Genomic DNA, 18,312 nt, shown 5'->3' on the forward strand with positions numbered 1-18,312 from the left:
AGCAGCAGGGCAGTTCTCTGGGGTCCATGGTAGTCCTTCCAAAGTCTTCCACAGGTCCAAGAGTGTACTGAAGAAGTGTTCTGAGGGTCTAATATGTATACCTCATGCCAGCCTTTGAAATGGGGGAATCGCCTAGGCTACCCCGACACCTGGTTCTGAAAAGTTTCTTCCTTCCCCTGCCAAGGCTTTAGGAAGTCTGGGGTGACAAAAGCCTAGTGTCAGGTTCCTTTGTGTGTGTGTTGGAGGCAGCCCCTTTGATGTGAATGTGGGACACGGAATAGCTCCGCCCCCATCCATCCTGGCAGGATGGCCCATCCTGTCAACACCAAGTCGCCTTATGTCAAAGTGTCGAAGAGGAGTACACAAAGCCCAGTAGCCAAGCTATTCACTTTCAAGTGACCCAGGACACTAGCAATAGGCACCAAATGGGTAGGACAAGAAAATGCTAGCTTTCTAAAAGGGGCATCCTCAGAATTGTAACTTAAAGTAACTTTACCATCAAAGAGTATTTTAATGTACAATTTATTTGAGTACAAATATGACATTTCTACCTGTTCCCAATCAAACGCTAGCACTTACTAAATGTAATAAGGTAACACAATGTTAGCCTTGTGTTTGCTTACAGTTGTGAAAAAACAAATTTAGAGCTTTTTCACTACCAGGTTATGTAAAACTTAAAAACACATGTCCTACTTTTTAAATACAATACACCCTGCCCTATGGGATTTTGTGAGGGCCCACGGCAGGGGTAGCATATATGTATTAAAAAGTAAGGTCTAGGCCTGGCAAAGGATAATTTTGCAAGGTCGCTGTGGCAGTTTAAAACAGCACTACGCGCTGCAATAGCAGGCATGAGAAATGTTTTAAAGTTCCACTGCAGTTGGTGATATAAACATGTAGTGCCATGGACATATAAGTAAATTAAAGGTGCCAATCAGGTGTAAGCCTATTTTACGATGTTTTAGGCAGAGAGCACAAGCACTTTAGCAGTGGCAAAGTGTACAGAGTCCTAATGCCGACAAAAACAAATTTCAGAAAACAAAAAAGTGTGAAGGCAAAATGTGTGGGGGTGACCCTGCAGAGAGGGCCAAGTCCAGCAGACTGGTTTTTAAGGCATTGCACAAAGTCCTGCGGTTATGCTGAAATTCTGTTTTATTTAGAACGAGAGTCCAGGGTTTTGATGCATAGTTGGAAAATGCTTGGTCATACTTATTTGTTCTGGTTTAGTTTGGACTGTCGAGGATCACGTGGGCTTTGCTTTTCATAGTTGATGGTTACAAAGGATTGTCGAAATGGCAATCTGAAGTAGTTTTGATAGATGTTTTACACTCAGTGTTTTATACATTTGAGGGATAAAAACTCAGGCCGTCACTTAAGTGTAAGTGTTCAATCTGTGATTAATATCCTGACATAGAGTTAAAGTTAGAATATGGTATTATACCCACATTTGTGTTTCAGGTGGAGGAAACTGAAGATGAGATGTAGCAATGAGGTTACCACACATTTTTCAACCTGTTTCCTCACATTATCACCAGCAGAAATATGTAGCAATCAATGTGTCCGTTGTATTGTCAAAATTAAATTAACATAAACTCACTCAAACCGCCTTCATTACCACATAGATTCCCAGCTAACCAGATAATATTGAAGAAGATAATAGACTAGTTCATTGGACAAGGCCATGCCTCTGCCAAACTTCTAATTGTTGAGGAATACAGTGGAAAGATTGAAGCTTACAAGCTACTAGCTACATTTGCTGCCCTAGAATCTGCAGTTCCATGCTTTGCCAAGATTTCAATATGGTACCCAGAAACAGTATGGTAACTGGATGATTGACAAGGAACTGGAGCTTGTATATATCATTGTATATATCAATACCAGCGAAATTAGGAATGTCAACAGACAATGGGGCAGATATCAAAACAGATTTTACTGGTGCTGTTACATGTCCTTGGTAGTAGGTAAGGCTTTGCTTTGTGCAAACATCTTTACCACTGTATTTTGAAAGCAGATTTTTGGAGGCAGTAATCTGTATTAAAATATTTTTGCATATTTGTTGTGTTAGTAATAAGGTTTATTGTTTTTTTATGCTGCTGTGTTTTGCCCTGCACAGAGGGCGCATACCCCCAGGGCATGGCCTATGCGTAGGATCTGTGGACAACTCCCAGTGCATATGGCTTTCAGACGTGCACATTAGGCATTGGCCACAGGGACTGCCCTATGTCTGTTCCTCCACAGACAGCTGCATATGGCAGTAGGAGATTTTTTTAAATATTTGTTTAAGTTTTTAAGGTTCTAGTGTCAACAGCACTAGGATAGATGTCATCAGTGATTCATCTATGATGTAATTTAAAATGTCATGAGTGGTGTTATACGTGAGGTTATATGCAGTGCATGGTTGGAGCATGAGTTATGGTTAGTTTACCTGTTTTTTTTCTCAGGGATACATTGTGTGGGCACATGTGGTTTTCTCAGAGATAATTTTCAGGGGCACCAGTAGTGATTACTGCACCTGGTAAATACCCCATAGTAATTATGATATGACCCAAAATTCTGATCCACCTGCAAGCTCCTATTTAAGTAGGGAACATAATTTATCCATAATGCCATAATGTCCAAATCATGTGGGGCGTAACACATAAACGGAGAGTAGGTGAAGAACAGGAGCAGTGGTATGCTACAACTTTAGACAGTGGTACATTTTGTTTGTCACTGGAATTTTAGAAAAATGTGCTGCTTGTGGCTAAAAATTTAAGAACATATGGTGGCATTTCTGAAGTAATTACAGTGCACAACAGAACACAACACAATAGCAAAAAAAACAACAAGAGAATACAGCACGAAAAGGCCACAATGCGCTTGGGGCTGGCAGCTCATGCACGTTTGGATGGAGGTCCTGGCTGAAGGTCACACATCTACAGGTTTTGTGCAGTGAGGATTGGTAACCTGTGGAGGGTTGAGTGCAAGGCCTAGCCATAGAGGAGGGAAGAGTCTAGAAAGGGTTATTAGCGAGATCATAGTAGTAGAATGAGGTTTGGGATGAGTCAAGAAGGGATAGAGGAAGGAAGAGTCCAGAAAGGGTTATATGGGAGATCATAGTAATAGAATGAGGTTTGGGATGAGTCGAGGAGGAAAGAGTCAACAGAGGATCTTAGGGAGATCATAGTAGTAGAATGAGGTTCGGGATGAGTCGGAGAGTGGCGGTAGAGGATATATGGAGAGAGGTACAGGATTCAAGGAGGGCATTGGAGGGAGTTGAAGGCTTTTTTTGCTTTCTTTCTTTCTACAGCAGGAGTAAAGTAATAAATATATAAAACTGCATAGAAAGGGTATACATGTATAGGGAAAATAATAAAGGAATATTAAAATATATTGCATGTGTGTGTGTATATATATATACATACATACAAATATATACATGCTCATATATGTGTGTATGTCCTCACCTATGTCTTGCTGGATACCCCACGGCTCAGATGCGAGTCTGCTGCATGGGACTGTCTCAAGATATATCACTAGATTTCCTTGATCTCAGTCCAACACCCTCTCCGTCCTCATCTACACACATTTATCTAGTACAACTCCACCTGCCCTCAAGCAATAGCAAACGCTTGCTCTTCAGTGGTGCTTTCCACTAATACCCACAGCCACCTAAAACTACCCTCAAAGCGACCCCTCTTTTCGTACTCTTTCTCTCCTCTTCTTCTCTGGCACTCATACCATTATCTGCTTTGAGCTGCTGTACCATTAACCTAATACCCCTAGGGCCTCAGTTATGAAAAGTGACGCATCGCTGCGTGAAAACAGCGATGCGTCACTTTTCATTGCGCCCTCCTTGCGACATGCTGGATGCGTCATATTTATAATATGACGCATTATGTCGCAAGGAGTTACAGATACGTCAGTATTTCTGACGCATCTGTAGGCACAAAAATGACGCATTGCTGGAGTGGGTCACAAAAGTGATGCAACTTCAGCAATGAGTCATTTAACATGGGCAAGTCCCATTTCAATGTGCCTGCATCAGTCTTACGCCTGCTGTGAGGCAGGCGTAAGATATTGACGCATTTGCGTCCTAGAAGTGGCGCAGTGAAATCTCATAGATTTCCCTGTGTCTCTTCTACGAGGCTTACTTACCTCAGAACGCCCACCCTGCATATATTATACCTGGCGCAGGTATAATGTGGCGCAGGGGTCTACAAAGTGACGCATCTACCTAGATGCGTCACTTTGTAAATATGACGCAACATGGGGCATTTGTTACGCTGCTGGTGCGTCACAAAAAGTGACGCACCGGCGGAGCAAAAGTGACTCATTGGCTCATAAATAAGCCCTCCTGTACCTTTTATCTGGCTCTCCATCCCACACAATCCTGATTCTCAAAGAGGCCAGGTGATAAGAGCCCAAATTATTGGCTTAGTCGAGATGTTCCCTTGGCTCTTGATCTGTTATGAGAGGAAGCAAAAGAGCAAGGCGGAAAGGACAGGACTGCAAAGCTACTTGGTTCATTTGTAATCATTTGCAGCTGCTACATTTTTAGGATGTACAAAGTAGGCAATAATATTTCTGCCACCCGGGGACAGCCACTTCCTTGAGTAGCACACTGAGATAACATGAAACATCTGCGGGCACACATTTGCTGTGCAGATGAGGTTACTTGTAAACTCTAGCTAGAGGACAGCATGCCTCAGAACATTGCCTGGTGCTTGTTTTAAACTAATACAAAGAGATTTCTATTTTTGGAACAACGCTGGTATTAGTGACTGAACTTTGATAATCGGTTATTTAATTTGTAGTGAATTTGATATTACTGTATCTACTACTGTGTAATTGTAAAGCGCTCTGATACCCGAAAGAGTAATGTTGTGTTATAAAAAACGTAAATAAACGAGTTACGAAGAACACATACATCTTATGTGATTGGGTAGTGGGTCCATGATGACAAAAATTGACGGCGTTATGGGAAATCGCATATATGTTTCTTTATCCTACTTTACATCCTGCTGAGCACAGGAGAGGTTTCATTAAACCTCATTTTGAAGTTTTGGGCCTGAGGATGTTTTTGGGAGTACGTTTGAGTGCTTTCATTCCTTGCGTAAAGTGACACTAACAACTTAAATTGTAGGCTAACATGACACCGGACTTTTTAACTCTACTGTTAATTAATACCAGTGATTCTAGGCCTTATTCAGAGAGGAGAGGTTGCATAAATTATTTATTAATTTGACACTGTGACAGCTTCATGGGGCTAAATCATCTTCTATCTCGTCTACTTTTCATGACGGTGCTTCCCCATGCATCTCTTCCATCTACATATACAGATCTAGGAAACCACTGACTGGGGGTCTGGGGACAACTGCACTGGTGCCTTTATCTATTCATGATATGTTTTTGGCATAATCCATCACACTTTTTGCCACTTGGCTGTTACCCTCCTGGTGTGAGTAACCGTACCGGCTTACTGCTGATTATCCATTCCCCTCCCTCCTGCACCCACCGGCTACTTGCATCCATCCTAGGCTCGTCTTTGGCGCACAGTGCTACAACAAAGACAGTGCAGAGACTCCCTAACACCAGTCTCTCCTGTACAGTGTTAGATAGAATCTCTATTCTAGGCATTTTGGCCACTCACTTTTTTAGACATAAAGGGACATATTTACCAGCCCCATGTACTACCTTAGGGTCACTTTTGTGATGCTCCAATGGCATAGCACTAAGCTACTTAACATGGATTAAGGCCACCTTGTAAATATTCCCCTTTCCACTGCAGTCCTCTGCGGCAAAGGGGCATGCAATGGGTGTTGCAGTTGCCGTTCCGCCACAGCACCCAATGCTTTTTGGCGCTGCCCCAGATTTACAAGGCTGAGGCAATGCCAAAAACTAACGCAAGGGAATACTTGGTCTCAGCATGGCGATATGAGGAGAAATTAATAATTTCTCCTCAATCATTATTGTTTATGTGCAGGAAGATGTTCCTTCCTGCACATAAACAATCGCCCCTGCAGCACAGGCACTCTTGTCGACCGGACAGCATTATTTGCGGCTAACTAAAGGGTCTTTTGTGACCTTAAAGATTATGTGCGAATTGTTCATTGTATATATTCCTCCTCGACCCTGAATTTATTTGAATTATTTTGCCGCACCTTGTTGTCATTTTAACACTTATGTCACTGCGTCGTTCACTTGTTCACTTCACTGTCAGTGCACATATGTTTGTTATGGTTATTCTAAATTATACATACCAATTGTGTATTTAACTATAAAATCTGTTTTCTTTTTCAATCTCTTGGTCTCTCTTGTCCCTCCCTTGCTTTTGATTGAATTGTGTATTGATTGGTCCCCTTATTCACTTTCCCTGTTGAGACATTGTTTTTGTTACTACTCTTGCAACATGGTGGCATGGTGCCTGCGCTGGCGCTAGGCAGCTTTTTTTGCGCTAGGGGAAATACAAGGGTGTGCCGTGTTCTTGTGAATACGGCACATCCCTGCGTTTCAATAATGTTGGGGCGCGGCATTGCCAAATTTGGTGTAGCACCGAGCTCTGACATTTTTTTGTAAATATGCCCCTAAGTCTATAAAATCTAAAAACAATTACTGTGATCAAATACACTTCAAATCTGAACCCAAAGGGATTTCTCAAAAGCAGAAAGAAAGATTACCCAACTAAAAACATTACGGATCTCTACAACACTCTGTAACTCAGAGAAGTACTTTTTTGACATTGAAGAAGCTTGAACAAGTCCCCACTTCACACAGCATTCAATTCCATAGTATCTCCCAGTGCCAAAAAAGTACTCCAACAGTTTCTAATATTAGCATACGTAGTGCAGACTGGGGAATGTGTTGCTTCCTGAACCTTTCAGTGTTGAGGTTAAATAGGATGGCTGGCCCAGATTGATGTTTTTATTTGCCAGATATCACATCTTTCCTACAGTCCCAGCTCCCAGCCAGAGCACGTGACTGCTTGCAGGAACCCACAACCAGATGGGCAGCACTGCAGTTGCTGCAGTGGCTTCATTGCAGATGTATTGAGCTACTTCTGGTTTTGTATTTTGGCCAGGGAGTGTCGGGGAAAGAATAGGTGGAATTTGTTGCATGTGAAGAGAAGCTCCACAGTTAAACATGATGGTAAGGATTCCTGGATACAATATGCTGCACCCTTTATTTTTAGGTCTCGCCTGAGCCAGCGCATGTGCTGCTCTGCGAGACATTTAGTAGGTGGGTTTTCAAAGTGCTAACCCACACCTTGAGCAAGCAGGGGGCAGCTGCATTCCTCGCAACCCATGGCGTTTTGCCTGCGGGAGCGAGCAGTGCCTCCTTGCTTTGTTTGGCTTGCGGCAGCCGCTTCAAGCCATAGATGCTGGTTCTTGTTTTTCGTTTCCTTTCTATGTTTTATTTTGCTCCATCACTGGTTCATTTTTATTTTGTTTTCACTATTACTATTTCACAATGACTTCGTTATCATCACTACGCGGCGGACTTCTACGCTCCGTTGTTTTTAGTTTTCACTATTCCACAATGGCTTCATTACTTCACTACGCGGCGGACTCCAACGTTCCATGTTTGTTTACCATTGGCAATAGCGCTAGCCTATCTGGTCAGTTGATTTCTACCTGGTTGGCGTGGTGACGGTTTGCCGCGGACTTGCTGTAAGAGATGCTTTATTTAGTTAATAGGGGTTTTAGGGCACGATTGTGATATCGGCGGCATCTACGTTTCTACTATGCTGAATCCATTCTGGCAGGCTTGCTGTATTGCCTTATGTTATCGGGTCTATCCGCAGGGGTGACTGTTTTCAGTACACAATTCGTATTATTTGTGTGAATGCCGGGACATTTCTTTCTGTTGGTTTTGTTTTTTACTATTTTTCTGCACATACATGCGGTATTCTTGGCCTTCTTGCATGTGCGCATTGTAACAGAATTAACTTGATCTGCTATCCGCATGGGTGACGGACTGCTACACACCTGTTTCAAATATGAAGTTCTTTACTAAGGGGCTGTTTATTAATGTCATTCGGAGACAACAGTGCTTTTCCTGATTATTGGTAGCCCTTTTAACCCAATATAGTAATTTATCCAGTTTACATCTTTAGATTATGGGCTCTGTGACTGCGTTTTCCCTTGGTCCACTTGATTTGATCAGTCTTTTTTTTTCTGATAAAAGATTTTTGTCAGCATAAGAGGCAGTGAACGCTCAATGAGGTTGCTACATTATGCGATATCCTACTAGTCACGACGGGGCTTATTAATATAACTTGAATCTGTCGCATTTCGACTCGTTGATATTCTCAGTGTCATGGCTCCCCCGCCCATCGCAATATCCCCCCAATAAATCATTACGCCATTACAGCTACATAAAAATACCATTTTTATTATTTGACCTCATAACGTGAATGAACTAGCGAGAAGGCAGCTGTGTTCACATTTTGCCAGTCACATCAGGCCTGTTTGCCGACTGGGAGTCGCTTGGTCTGTTTTTAGTTGCCACTCATCCTTCGGCCTTGCCTCCCTCTAAATACAGCCAGCACACACCCCGGCTGCTTGAGGATGCATTAACACGCTTCTGTTCTAGAGTTCCACAGCACAAATCAGTGTTACCCCCGTTCTGTGCGCTGCAGCTGCTGCAGGCACCTGTTCCCACTGCGCTCCAGGCCCCTTCCTGAGGATGCTGCATGCACCGTTAGACCTGGCAGCCCTGTTTTCCACCCCCGTACCCTGTCTCACCCTCCTCCCCAATGCCATCTAGGGATGCCAGGCTGATAGCTCAAACCTGCCAGGAGCAGCTGTGTTCACATCACCAGATCAGAGAGACCCCACCAAGGAGACAGGGACAGATACAGCCGTGTGTCGGTGACAGCACTTGCATTTATTCACCACCAAGTGCATTCTACAGCATTTTATGTTCATGGGGTGATGTCAGTGATCCGAAAACGCGTCTTTATGCAGGCAGATGCTGCCTGTTCCCTGCCGAGATCACGGGGCCTGTGCTTCATGTTAAAACAAATAGCCCAATCTAAACACATGCACAGAAACACACGGCTGACTCGCACATGAGCTGCTGGCTAATTCATCTCTTCCTGCACTTTTAAGTATTTAGAGAAGATAAGTGGTGTGATAATCTTCTTGACTTTGCCCATTTATTATTGCTTTATTTGGCCTGGCGTTAGCCAAGACCTTTTGATTCCTAAATGTATGCATAAGCAAGCCCACTTCATTCATTGGTCTTTTGTTCTCTCATTCATAGTTTTCTTCCCCTCCTTACAACTTCCAGCACGTGGCATTGGATCAGCCCACTTCATCCATTGGATAACTTCCCTGTGAGCAATGCCATTCTTCCTTTTCACTAGGATCACATTCACACACATTGCAAGTACAAAAAAATTTGAAGAAATTATTTTTATGTTAAATCTTTTTTTATTAGTCATTCAGCTGTACATAATGTCTACTTGGTTATATATAAGGTAACAAAAATGCGTATAGCACTTTTTTGTTATGACTTTTCAACATGCTGTACAGCAGCCACGCTGCTCTAAGAAAGCTTAAAGACATTGGAAAAGCCAATAGCTCTGGCTAAACAGTTATAAGGTCCCAAAAGCGGGACCTATTGGCTATGCCAATGCTTGTTTTATATACCATTGACTTTTGGCCGTGAAATGATACTAATAATTCATTCTAGTGCAAAGAAAAAGTGCAAGTCACTATTTCATAACTTATTAGTCATGTTTGTTTGGTTTTGGTGAGTCATTTAAATATAACGGTTACAAAGTTCATGTCCCAGCTGTGTCCAATCATTTGCAAAATGCACCGGAAGTGAGTCCGCCACACAATTTTCTGGACTATTCCATTCCCTTCTGGGAATTGTAGTGCTTGTTAAAGTCGTGTTTTCAGTGTTCCCGTTTACTTAAAATGGCGCAGGTGTCGATGTATCCGTCTCGTTGCCATTACTCAAAGTGCCGCATTTGTCCTATTGCCGATGTTTTTAATAAAAATGATGCACTGTCCATTCAAAATCAAGTATTTGCACTTACCCTTATTCATTACCCCTCAGTGGGCTTTCAAGATAGCATGATTCCCCTGCACATGGTTTCCATTTAATAGTGACTTTTTCTATTATTATTGGCTTGAAGCAAAAAGATGTACATATCAAGGAGGGTTTAACCCAAATGAAAGTATTCTGCTTTGGCACTGCCTATCCCAAATATTGCAACCCCTTTTCAACTCCCTTCGTGTGACAGCTCCCACCTGGACCCCAAATTACTCTTGAGGTCGTTAAAAGAATATTCATTTATTACTAAGGAAATCAGTGTGGTGTGGGACCAGAACACCAGCTGACATAAATATTCTGTCCTATCATACGGTAATATCGCCCCATTCGAGTTAATAATAGGAAATGACAACAAAATAATAGGAAATTACAACAAATTGGGCGATACTTTGGTAAATGATATTTGGTTCAATGTTTATGTCAAACGATATGTCTGTATATGATATTTAGTCAAACAACCATCAGTGCAGTGACGTGTGAAGAAAAAATCAACATAATTTATTGAATTTACTTAATTCCAAAAAACTAACCAGTGCTGGTGTTGTTCGTTAGTTTACCCTATGCAATCCTTACTGCATAATAAGCTCAAACACCAATCAGTAGATTACTAACAACAAATTTGGTTCAGTATAAGGTATGGATAAACGATAGGCCTGGATGAAATGTGTTTTAGGCCAGTTTAATCTTGCTTTACTACTAATACGTTATATGTACTTCGCATAATTTTTGTTTCCCCCAGCTTTATTTTTGCTAGCAATACACTCATTTGTGAAGGGAACGCGTGGAACAGGCAGAATGCTCTGAGTTAGAAATATTCACCATGTGATTTTCTAATGTGTGTGGTGTGCGTAATCTGCGAGAAAATTTCCCATATAAACTATGGAAAAAAGTATGCAATTTACCCCACACATAATAATAGAACTAGGATAACCAATGCCACGAGAAAAACAAGCCATTAAAAGTCTAGAAAATTATTAGGTATGTATAAATGCTTACATGATAAAGATATTGTAAGTACAAAACGAAACAAAGTTGCTATGCATTCTTTGTAAAAATGTATCAAGTGCATACTTCTATGTCTTCAACACAATATGGTTCTCATACTAGTAGAGAGACCAGCTCTAGCAAAGCAACTGAACAGAAGAAGAGCGATTTAAGTACATTTAAAAACCAAGCTGCGGTTCAAATGAAGGAATGTGAGCTCCTCACACCCATCCTTGTTCCACCTACCAGTATCACAGTGCATGGTGTGTGTAGCAACCATGATGAGTGTCTGTGTTGTATGTCTTATACAGCCATTTTAAACCTGTGGTCCGGGGACCCCTGGGGTCCACAACGCCTGCTCAGGGAGTTCACGACTGCTAAGGAAATACAATAATATTAACAGAGTTTATAATGTGCCTATAAATAAAGAAGCAACATGTAACATTTTAAAAGTTCCATAAATTTGAAGTAATTTGAAATTCACTGAAAATTAAGTTTGCATCCTCAGATTGATTTGTGGGAGGAGCGCAAGTGCATTATACAGAATATAGTGTGGATGAGGGGTAGCCTCAATTGAATTTAGAAAAACTTCACCCTTCCCATTAAAATTATGATGCTGTTTTTTTTAGTGAATTAAATAAAACATTTCATCATTTGCATAGTTGTTTGATGAATGCTTGTTTCTGTATTTGTGCGTATTGTTTTGCGGTTCAAATGATCGAAATTGTTTAAGGCATGTTCCCCCATCCCAGTATTGACTCAAGTGGGGTCCTAGGATTCCAATAATAATTGAGAGAGGGTCCCCAGCTTGCGGTAATGATTAAGTGGTGGCTCCAGAAGTTGAAACATTAAGGACCACTGGTGTGATGTATACATTTCATAGTGCTGAACTGAACAACACAAAGTCCTATATCAACAAAATTAAACCTGGCAAAAAGTAAACAAGAAACACTATTCCGGACGCAAGACAAAGGAACAAGCTACTTGCATTGTTCCGAGTTCTGCTCAAGGTATTGATAGTTTAGCAGTGTTTCAATAAATCTGCAGGAAAAAAAGGTAACATGTTATTTTTTTTCAATATTACAATTATTAGGAGGAGTGGGGAAGTAGAGACAACAGGAGAATGCAGGGAGTGAGAGTGGATGCCCAGGGTGAAAGTCGATGGTGGTTGTAAGAACGCATTCTTAGCGTGAAATTGGCTGCCATGTGTTAAAGTCACTGGCGAGAGTAGATGCTGAGTGTGAAAGAGTAGGTCGGATTTGCCAGGTGGGATACTGGTTGCACAGTGAGACAGTGGATCAAAGTTGAGAGAATGGCTGGGAGGGTGGAGCGAGTGGCTGAGTGTTGACTAGATATGGAATGAGAGTGGGTAAAGGATAAAACTGTAACTATATGGTATGAAACTACTGAGGCGGTGTGTTTGAATAGGGTAACTATGCGGATAATGAATGAGAGTGGTGATAAGCGGCAAGAGTGTGGGTGGGTTTGTAACTCTCGAGAAATGGCGTGTGTGGAGAGAGAACAGGAGGATTGGAGTGCAGATTTAAGGCAATTGGAAGGAGGAGCCGAGAGGTGGTGGAAAGAGCCAGAAGTGGTTAGGAATGGCTTGTAGTCCACAAAACTCAACTGAAAACCCTTTCATGATTTGAAATTGGTGACTTCTAAAAATTTGGATTGGTCCCTGATTTTATTGACTTCTGAGTCATTGACTCCTTTGGCATCTGCTTGTCTCTGTAACATCTCTACTGGTGCCATGGTTGCTAGGGAATGTATGTCATAATACCCTGGTGGGAGCTTTGTGTGACAAGTGAGCTACTGTTAGGTGGAATGTCATTATTTGAAATGTAACTGGAGATAGTGCTGTTGTACCTTTGCCCTGCCTCGATGGGATCTTCTTCCTTTGGAATAAACCTGCAACATTTATCTTCAATTTGCCTTGCATGATTCTTCGCTCTGCATGGATCTTACGCTGGCTAGTCGGCAGGATACACTCAACTCCTCCTTCACTCCCTAAAATTTCTTAGCTTCATCTGAAGCCTGCCTCTTTGAACACCCTCATTTATTAAAAAGGGATACAACTTCATTAAGAGTGGGATCAGAGGACAGCTCAATGCGCTACTCATCCTCAGAGACAATCTCTTCATCAACACTGTATACATGGGTATTATCATCATATTCATCATACCATTCCTCATTCTCATCCACTGAACCTACAAGTCTGGACAACGTGTCAGCTATCCCATTTTCTACACCGGGTATGTACCTTATGTCAAATTCAAACTTCTGTAAGGCAACTACCCACTTGGTAATCCTGCTAGAGATAGAATCTATACCTTTTTGTGAAAATATTTCACACATGGGTTTGTGGTCAGTCCTATTAACAAATTTTGGTCCCCACAAAAACGTTTTGAATTTCCTGATGGCCCAAAATACAGCCAGGGCCTCACGCTCGATAACTGAGTAGAGTGATTCTGCATCTTTCAATCCACGTGAAGCAAACATGATAGTCAACATGCCCTCATCACTCTGTTGTTGGAGTACCGCTCCTAAACCTTTAAGATTGGCATCTGTGGTAATAAATGATACCTTATGAGGATCAAAACTCTTGAGACATGGAGCAGAATTGAGATTTTGTTTTAAAATGTTAAATTCTTTTTCACAAGCATCATTCCATACAAACTCAACCCCCTTTTTAAGCAGAAGTCTCATGTTGGCACATTATTCTGCAAAATTCTCTATGAATTTGTTATAATATTCTATCATGCCAAAAAGCTTAATTAATTCTTCTCTTGAAACCGGGGCACACATACGAGGGATGGTATCTACCAAATCAGATTGTGGCAAGACTCCATCACCTGAGATTGAGTGACCTAATTAACTAATGGTGGAGACACCGAACTGGCACTTCTCAGCTTTAATGTTTAAATTCGCCTTATCCAGATATCCAAGTACCACACCAAGGCGATGACCGTGTTGTTCCTCATCCTTACCAAAAAACAGAATGTCATCCTGCTATATTCGTACTCCTTTGCAGCCCTTAAGGACTTTGTCCATAACCCGTTGGAAAATGGATGCCGCCGACACAAAGCCAAACGGCATCCTCACAAACCTGAAAGTCCCAAAAGGTGTTACAAAAGCAGTAAGATCTCTCGAGGCCTCATGCAACTGGATCTGATGATAGGCAGAGGTGAGATCAATGGTGCTGAACACCTTAGCACCCTCCAACAACACCAACAGCTCTGAGATATTAGGTAGTGGGTAGTGATCCACTATAACATTTTTATTAAGTTGTCTCAAATCCACACAGAGGTGAAGACTTCCGTTGGACTTACGAGCTGCGATGACTGGGGCCAGCCACTCTGTACCTTCCACTTCTTCTATTATACCACCTTCCTTAAGTTTTTGTAATTCTCTTTGCATTTCGTCCCTTATAGCTAAGGGTACATTTCTCACTTTGCAGCATGAAGGCTGGGCTCCAGCACGCAGACGTATTTCATGTTTGAAACTTTCCAGACATCCAAGACCTTCCCTGAAAACATTAGGGAACTTCTCTTTTATGTGATCCATGGTGATAGTACTAAGAGAAGAGGAATGTTGAACCAAATTTACTTTTTCTTTGAGAATAATGGGGTCAAGTATAACACCTTAGTCTCCCTGGTGAAACCAACTTATTATACTGTCTCCCTTCTCAGAGACGTATATTTTCCCTGAAACATAATGCCGCTCATACTCAATGAGCCCAGTGAAATAACCTTGGGAGAGGTATTGGCTCCCCCCCATATGCCAGTAGCTTTATATCAGGTTTATGCAAGGTAATTTTGTGTGCCAGTTTGTTGTGAAAGAAAGATTTAGAGATAATCATAATCTTTGCTCCAGAATCAAAGAGAACCTTGGTAGGTTCCCCTTCTACAAGAATAATATCAACAGGGCACGTTCTGGACTTGCACTCCAAATTATCAACTTGAGCGACAATTTGTCCACAAACAAAATTCTCTACTAAAACATCCTCAGCTTCAATACATTTCACTTTGGTGGAGGATGTTACAGCTCTACTTTTACACACAATAGCAAATTACCCCTTTCTGTTACACTTTGAACATATGTTTTTCAACGCAGGGCAATTCTTATTAGCCAAGTGACCAGGCTTATCACACCTGTAACACCTTCTTATGAAGGGTTTGTATTTTACTTCACCTCCTTCTACTTTTCCCACAGGTTTCTTAACATCAGCCTTAATTACATGAACAACAGGTTGCTTATCTTTTGTGATAATTTCAACACACTTCAAAGAGTGTTCAACTCTCTTCGCAACTTGTAGCACTTCATCAAGAGATGGCTCATTTCACATCCATAATTCTTCTCTTACCCTATCAATATTGCAGCCAACCATAAATTGATCTCTAAAGCCTCTCATCAAGCTAATTGGCAAATTTCCAAGGGGATGCAAGTTTTCTCAGATGAGTAACATAAGTTTCGACGGTCTCTCCCTCAGCTTGTAGTCTCTTGGCAAAATGATACCTTTCTAATATAGTACTGATCTTGGGAAAAAAGTGTTTGTCCAGTTTATTAATGCAAATTTCGAATTCATTTAGACTTTGGGCCTTTTTGTCACTCAACTCAGGTAGATGATCATAGACCTCCTGGACCTCAGACCCCAAACAGTGCAGCAGGAGTGAAAATCTTTGTTTAGCACTGAGTGATGAACCACACACCCTTGCATAACGTTCAAAAACTTTCTTCCATTTTTGCCACTTTATGGGAGGTTCTCCAGGTGACACTGAGAAAAACAGAGGAGCTGTGACATTCTGCATTACATAAAATTAAAAAAAACTAAAAAAACACTTAAGCACCCTTTAAAAATAGAAAATTGAGCAATAGTGTTAAGCAACGTTAAATTATAAAATCACCCTTCCCCTTTTTTTTTTTAAATAGGAAGTTGGGCAACCAGTGCTCAGGCAAAATTTGAAGATAATCAAAATGTGCTCATCAATGTGACTGATGAAGTTGTAAGATCCTTTGGTAAAAAGTTGGCCAAGTAGTTACTTTATACTGATCATGTTTTGATTGCAGGATGCATTACATATAGACTATAAGGCACAATAAAAATGGAGCAAATTGATTGTATACTGTATTTCCTGTTCATATAATAGGGAATTTAGCAAAGTGATTATGCTCCAAAAACAGTTCCTTTCCTGCTCCCGAATATGTTAGCAGCAAAAATTGTGTAAAATAATGTTGGGGAATTCTTTTGCCCATAAGTGCTGCTTGGGTGCTTGAGTTTAGTGAATCATCGGCATAGGCATAAGATTTAGCCAATCTTAGTTGCAATTTAAACCAGTCTCAAAACAAAACATGCTTGCTCTATTTTTCATTACATAAACAGCAACCTGTAAAGTTAATAGGATCCAGTTTTTCACAGCGGCAAATCTTAAAAAATAAGTCTCAAAATGTTTGCTGGCTTTTTTGAAACCTACAAGTTCACTGAGAAGATGGCTGCAGAACATTTAGGAAGCCTTACTATATGTTTTTCTCTCCTATTTGCAGGTGTTCCCTTTCCAAAGAACTTCCTCCAGATCTGCAAGAAGATCCTCTGCAGACTCTTCAGGGTCTTCGTCCATGTTTATATACACCACTTTGACCGCATCATTGTCATGGGAGCGGAGGCGCATGTCAACACCTGTTACAAGCACTTTTACTACTTTGTGACGGAGCTCAACCTTGTAGACCGCAAGGAATTGGAGCCTTTGGTAAGTCTAAAATAAAGAATATTGCATGTGTTCATTTTCGAATTTCAATTTAGGTTTTAGAGGCCAAATTCTTTGAAATGTGTGCATGTATATATGTATATACACTGAAAAACCCAAAGGTTAAAATAACATTTTAGTTAGGTGAATATGTCAGTGACAACATTAACGTTTTGAACTACAAAAAAACACTGAAATTCACCAGTTATAGTCAGCAGAGCTAACTTTAACTTGCACCCCCACCATGCACTGCTTATGACATCACCCATGACGTGTTCTATGACATCATTGATAACATCACTGATGACATCTCAAATGACATAATTGATGACATCACTGATGACATTATCCAAGCTTTTTTTTATACACATTGCTCTATAAATGGGTATAGCATGAGTGCTACGAAAGTAAGTGCAAAATAGCTCAGAATAATATGAAGCATCAATACTGTTATCATACACATATACCACAGTAAAGCAAGCTTGTGGTTTTTTAAAAACTTATTTTTATTGGCATTTGGTAAATAGTCTTAAAAATCTTCATATTATTATGCGACACATTGGTAGTTCATAACCCACCCATTTGATTTGCGGCAAATCTGTTGCCTCTCCACACCCAAGGCCTGAGTGTGTGTATTACTATGTTAACGTTTGTGTCCCAGTTCTTGTCGTTCATCCTAAGAGGACTTGGAGGGTTGCTTTCCCGCTCAGTGAGTGTGTGATAGGAGAGATTCACCGAATATGCATTATATTAGTAACTTAACTGAAACTATAACCTACTACCATCTTGGCGAGATACATGTCTCCTATGTTTTTAGTGTTGCTGGGAGGCACTGGGGTCTATCCTGCCAGGAAGCGGGGGTCTCCCAGGTCCACCCAATGCCCCAACACCTGGCAGTCGCTGGAACCCCACCCAACATCAGGTAGGTCAGGGGGGTCCCTCATGTGGTGTCTTCTCCAGCAGCCTTCGGACCAGTCATCAGCTTCCACAATGTCACTCTGGTGCTATATCCCACTCAGTCAGTCAGGGCCAGGTCTGTGTCTCTGCTGTCTGTTCAAGGTTCCTCAGTCTGTGTCTCGGTGTTTGAGGGGGGCTCCCATTCGTCCACCACCTCCGACCATAGGCCCGCTATGGGTTGTCTGCGGACTCCCCGGGCCTCTTCCCTCTGCAATTCTTTCTCCTCTGCTCTGGCCCACAATGTCATATGCCTAGTCCAGATCTCAACCTTAGGCCCCACCGCCAACTTTCAAGCCATAGCTGTCCTTCTCTTCACCAACATTAGTGCCAGGTCAAGGTACCTGTTCCCATCCTTCTTGGGTTTGGGTCTAGGGAAGGCCTCCAATAGGCATACCTCTATTGGTATTCTTTCGTGTGCTGTTTAAGGTCACATTAATCTTTGAGAGGACCGACCCACCCGCACACCTGCAGTTGGGCGAACCCCCATGTCATATGCTTGAAGTCCACGTCTAGCATGACGCTGCGGTGGAATAGCCTGGGCTAACCCCTGTAGATCGCCCTGATCCTGCATGGTATCAAA

At 41.6% G+C, this 18,312-nt stretch overlaps 1 protein-coding gene across 1 annotated transcript in view; it reads left to right on the plus strand.

Moving 5' to 3' along the window:
• The window catches only part of MOB3B (MOB kinase activator 3B), a 372,623-nt gene that overhangs the window by 282,160 nt on the left and 72,151 nt on the right, over positions 1 to 18,312 (plus strand). Inside the window, exon 3 of the mRNA XM_085641328.1 lies at positions 16,576 to 16,778. Within this exon, the coding sequence (XP_085497454.1) occupies positions 16,576 to 16,778 (203 nt within the window). The remainder of the gene's footprint in view (positions 1 to 16,575; positions 16,779 to 18,312) is intronic.

Source organism: Triturus cristatus, chromosome 2_2, assembly GCF_964204655.1.
Source record: "Triturus cristatus chromosome 2_2, aTriCri1.1, whole genome shotgun sequence".
In the NCBI taxonomy this organism is placed as follows: Eukaryota; Metazoa; Chordata; class Amphibia; order Caudata; family Salamandridae; genus Triturus; species Triturus cristatus.